This window comes from Opisthocomus hoazin, chromosome 7 (genome assembly GCF_030867145.1).
Source record: "Opisthocomus hoazin isolate bOpiHoa1 chromosome 7, bOpiHoa1.hap1, whole genome shotgun sequence".
In the NCBI taxonomy this organism is placed as follows: domain Eukaryota; kingdom Metazoa; phylum Chordata; class Aves; order Opisthocomiformes; family Opisthocomidae; genus Opisthocomus; species Opisthocomus hoazin.
In genome coordinates this window covers 7264787-7268168 of record NC_134420.1, presented here as the reverse complement: position 1 = coordinate 7268168, position 3382 = coordinate 7264787, and the positions used below count along the sequence as shown (strand labels likewise).

The 3382-nt window shown below is 57.4% G+C and overlaps 1 protein-coding gene across 1 annotated transcript; it reads right to left on the bottom strand.

The window, feature by feature from the left end:
• Positions 1-366: 366 nt before the first annotated feature.
• FIBIN (fin bud initiation factor homolog) lies at positions 367-2058 on the bottom strand. The gene has a single exon (XM_075426088.1). The coding sequence runs from the start codon at positions 1985-1987 to the stop codon at positions 1355-1357; it is 633 nt and encodes a 210-aa protein (XP_075282203.1). The 5' UTR covers positions 1988-2058; the 3' UTR covers positions 367-1354.
• Positions 2059-3382: the final 1324 nt, after the last annotated feature.

Here is a 3382-nt window from a genome sequence, read left to right as displayed (position 1 = left end):
GGAACTTACCAGCTGGACAGTTTGCAGACCAAAGCATAACTGAACGCGAGTAGGGTTAGCAAGATCAGACCTCCAATGTGCATCAAGCAGCTTCTGATCCAGTGCCATGAGGTTGCTAGTTTCCTAAAAAAGCTTACAAACTCCCGAAAATCCGCCCTGCGTGCCCTTTTGTATCACTGCTTTTAATGAAACTTGCTTACTTCTTGAGTCTGTAATTTTTTATTTGTTTTCACTAAAAAGCAAGTTATTTCATTTGGCAGGATCTACATACTTGCAATTTTTTGCTGAAAAGACATGTTACAACAGCATGTTTTAAATCAAGAGCATCTCAAGCAGAACAATAAAAGAAAAAAGTGTACTTTAACATTGCTTTCAAATATTTATTAAAACAACATATGAACTTTTTTCATCAAAAAAATTATTCTGCCTGCAGTATCTGTAACCTAGTAGCCATATTACCCCAAATTGACAGTTAAATAGCAAGGAGTCTAAAAAACCCAAACAATCCTCCCCCTCCTTCCCACTAGGCACTTTTGCTATTGTCTAGGGGCACAAACAATTTTATTAACAGCTTAGCTAGCAAAAGTACAAAGGCACCAACGAGAAATGTCACTGCACCGGCACAGACAAACCCTTTCTGTCTGCTTTAGGAACACGCTCCAAGAAACCTGGCTCTCAAATTTGGGATCTGAAGCCACAATCACTGCTAGGGCTCCTTCTTCTTACTATAAAAGTCTGCATCAGCATTCCCAGGGTCTGACATAAGCCTTTTCGGCTGGCTCTTGGGGTTGCGATAGCTCAGAGTCACAGATAAGCAAGGCTGGAAGAGCACCAGAACAGTTCCCGTCTTTCAAACCAGCAAAGGGAAATCACAGCTTCAAAGTTACGCAGCAGAGCAACGTTTAAGGCGCGCAGAATACATACCGTTACAAAAGGTTATAGAGGTTAACAGAGGGCCAGAGGTTTCACCCCGAAGGCCAGCGACAACAAAAGCACTCAAAGCCATGGCTGGCCACCGCCATGCTCCATCCACGCCGGCGGCAGGCGGCACGCGCGCCGATGGCCAGGGAGAACGCTCGCTCCGCTCCGTAAGCGAGGGCGAACGATACGATTTCTTAAATACGGGATATTAACTTTAAACGTACCTCCAGCCTCCCAGTTTACAGAAACACGCTACTTGTTTCGGAAAGTCAAACGCAATAAATAAGTTTTTCCAGGATGGCAGGGCGGGTTCGAGCGAGCGGTGCCGCTTCCAGACGGAGCCCGGGGGCTGGCGGCGGGGCCGAAGCCCCTCGCCCCGGCGGTGTGATGAAGGTGGGGGGATGAAGGGGGGGGTCCCGTGTCCCGGCGGGTCTCAGGCGCGGAGATAGTCGCTCTGGAGGCGGCTGAGGCGGGCGCCGTGGCTGCGGACGGCGAGGGCCAGGAGGTCGTGCTTGTCCCGCAGCCCACTGGAGATGTGGCGGGTCTCCCGCAGCAGGGCGCGGGCGTGCAGCAGCAGCCCCACGAAGCTGTCGCCCAGGCGGGCCTCCTCCCGGCCGCCCTGCTCCTGCCCCTGACGGAACTTGCCCTCCAGCTCGCTCAGCGACCGGTCCGAGCTGGAGTAGGCGTCGCTGATCTGGGCGGACTCCCGGCGCAGGTAGGCGCTGTAGCTCTCCTCGCCGTCCAGGTCGTAGGAGATGCTCTTGCCGATGCCCTCCAGCACCCGGCCCGCGTCCTCCACCTGCCGCCCCAGCACCGTCAGCTCCTCCCGCAGGCTCAGCCCGCCGCCGCCTCCGCCCGCCGCCGCCGCGCCGCACCGCCGCTGCTCGCTCACCCTGAACAGCAGCTGGCAGCGCTCGGGGTCGTCGTTCTCCTCGTAGTCCCCGTCGGGGACGAAGTAGTGGTGCAGGGTGCCGTTGGACATCTCCGGGTAGAGCGGGCCCTGGAAGTACCCGCGGCAGAGGCCGCCGAGGCAGCCCAGCCAGAGCAGGCGCAGCGCGGCCGGCATGCTGCGGCCGGCCTAGGGGCGGGCGGCGCCGCGCTGCCCACGCCCCATCGGGCTCCGCTCCGCCGCGGGACGGGCCGGGCCGGGCCGGGCCGGGCCGGGGAGCGCGGAGTGGGGCTCGGCGCAGCTCTGGGGGCGGCCGCCGCCGCGCCGCCTTTAAACGCCGGGCGGCCTCCCGGGAGGAGGAAGCGGCCCCCGGGCAGGGCCGGGCCGGGCCGGGCCGGGCCGCCCCCCCGCCCCGGGCACCGGCGGGCACCGCCCCCGGGCATCGCCCCCCGCCGGGAGCGGAGGGAGCCGCCGGCGCCGTTCCCCCCTGAACGAACGAAAAAGCCCCAGACCTGGGCGGGGTTGCTCAGCTTTTCTCCTTTGCCCATCCTTGCCAACCCCGCAGCTCCGCGTGTCCCGCAGCACGCCCGGGGCGCGGGGAGACGGACGGCGCGCAGCCCCGGACACACGCCGTGGCCGCACTCCAGTCGGTTGTCACCGATGAAAAGACTGGAAAGGGAAAACCACGCAGGTTTGAGCGCGAGGTGCAACGCAGTGAAGCTTGGTGGGGTAGAGACGGGGAGGTGAAATGTGAAATCTGGTCTGAAATAAGACATCAGCGGCGTTGGAGGGAAATCCAAACACGGGTGGAGGAAAATGCAGATACAGTTCGTCCTGCAGGGCTGACTACGTAAAATTTTCAGCGTTTCTCTCAGGAAACAATCCAGTAGCTGGGTTACAGCAAGGTCGAACCCTGCGCGTAACTAGTATATATCTGTCTTTACTATTTTTAAGTTGTTAAGTCAAGGTGAGATCACCGAAAGAAAGGGTCTGTAAAGTTTACCGGTCCCTTTCACAGCATCTGTCCTCTTTCATGGAAAAAATCACCAGCTAGCAGAGATTATACCAAATCCTGCAGTCACCCAGAGTTAAAACTTCCACTGCTGTTCACGAGGGTTTTGCATGCCTCTTTATATCGCCTCTTTCGTGTAAACATTTTAACTGTCATCCTGATACTTTCTGCGTGTAAATAAAGATGATGCCTACGGTTAACTTCGTTGGGAAACAGGCCAGCCGTAAGATGTTGTATCTCTGCTTTTTTCACTGTCACGCCGGGCATTGTGGAAGAGAACCTTATGGGGCTCAGGGCACTTTGGCTCTACCCTTTCCCATGCTGCCATGGCTTTAGACGTTTCAAACTCAGAGTCTCGAGCCCCTTCCCTCACGGTGGCTTCGTTCCACAGTCACAAGCTGTCCTGTTTCTGGGCACACGCGAAGCAGACAGCCGCTGTAGAGACCAGCTGCTCTCCTCGAGCTCACGTGTGCTGAGCTCCGTCAGCATCTCCTTTCTTCACTTGCAGTTCCCTGAGAGGCTCCGGATCTCCACATACCTGGCTTTGGTGGCTGGCTGCT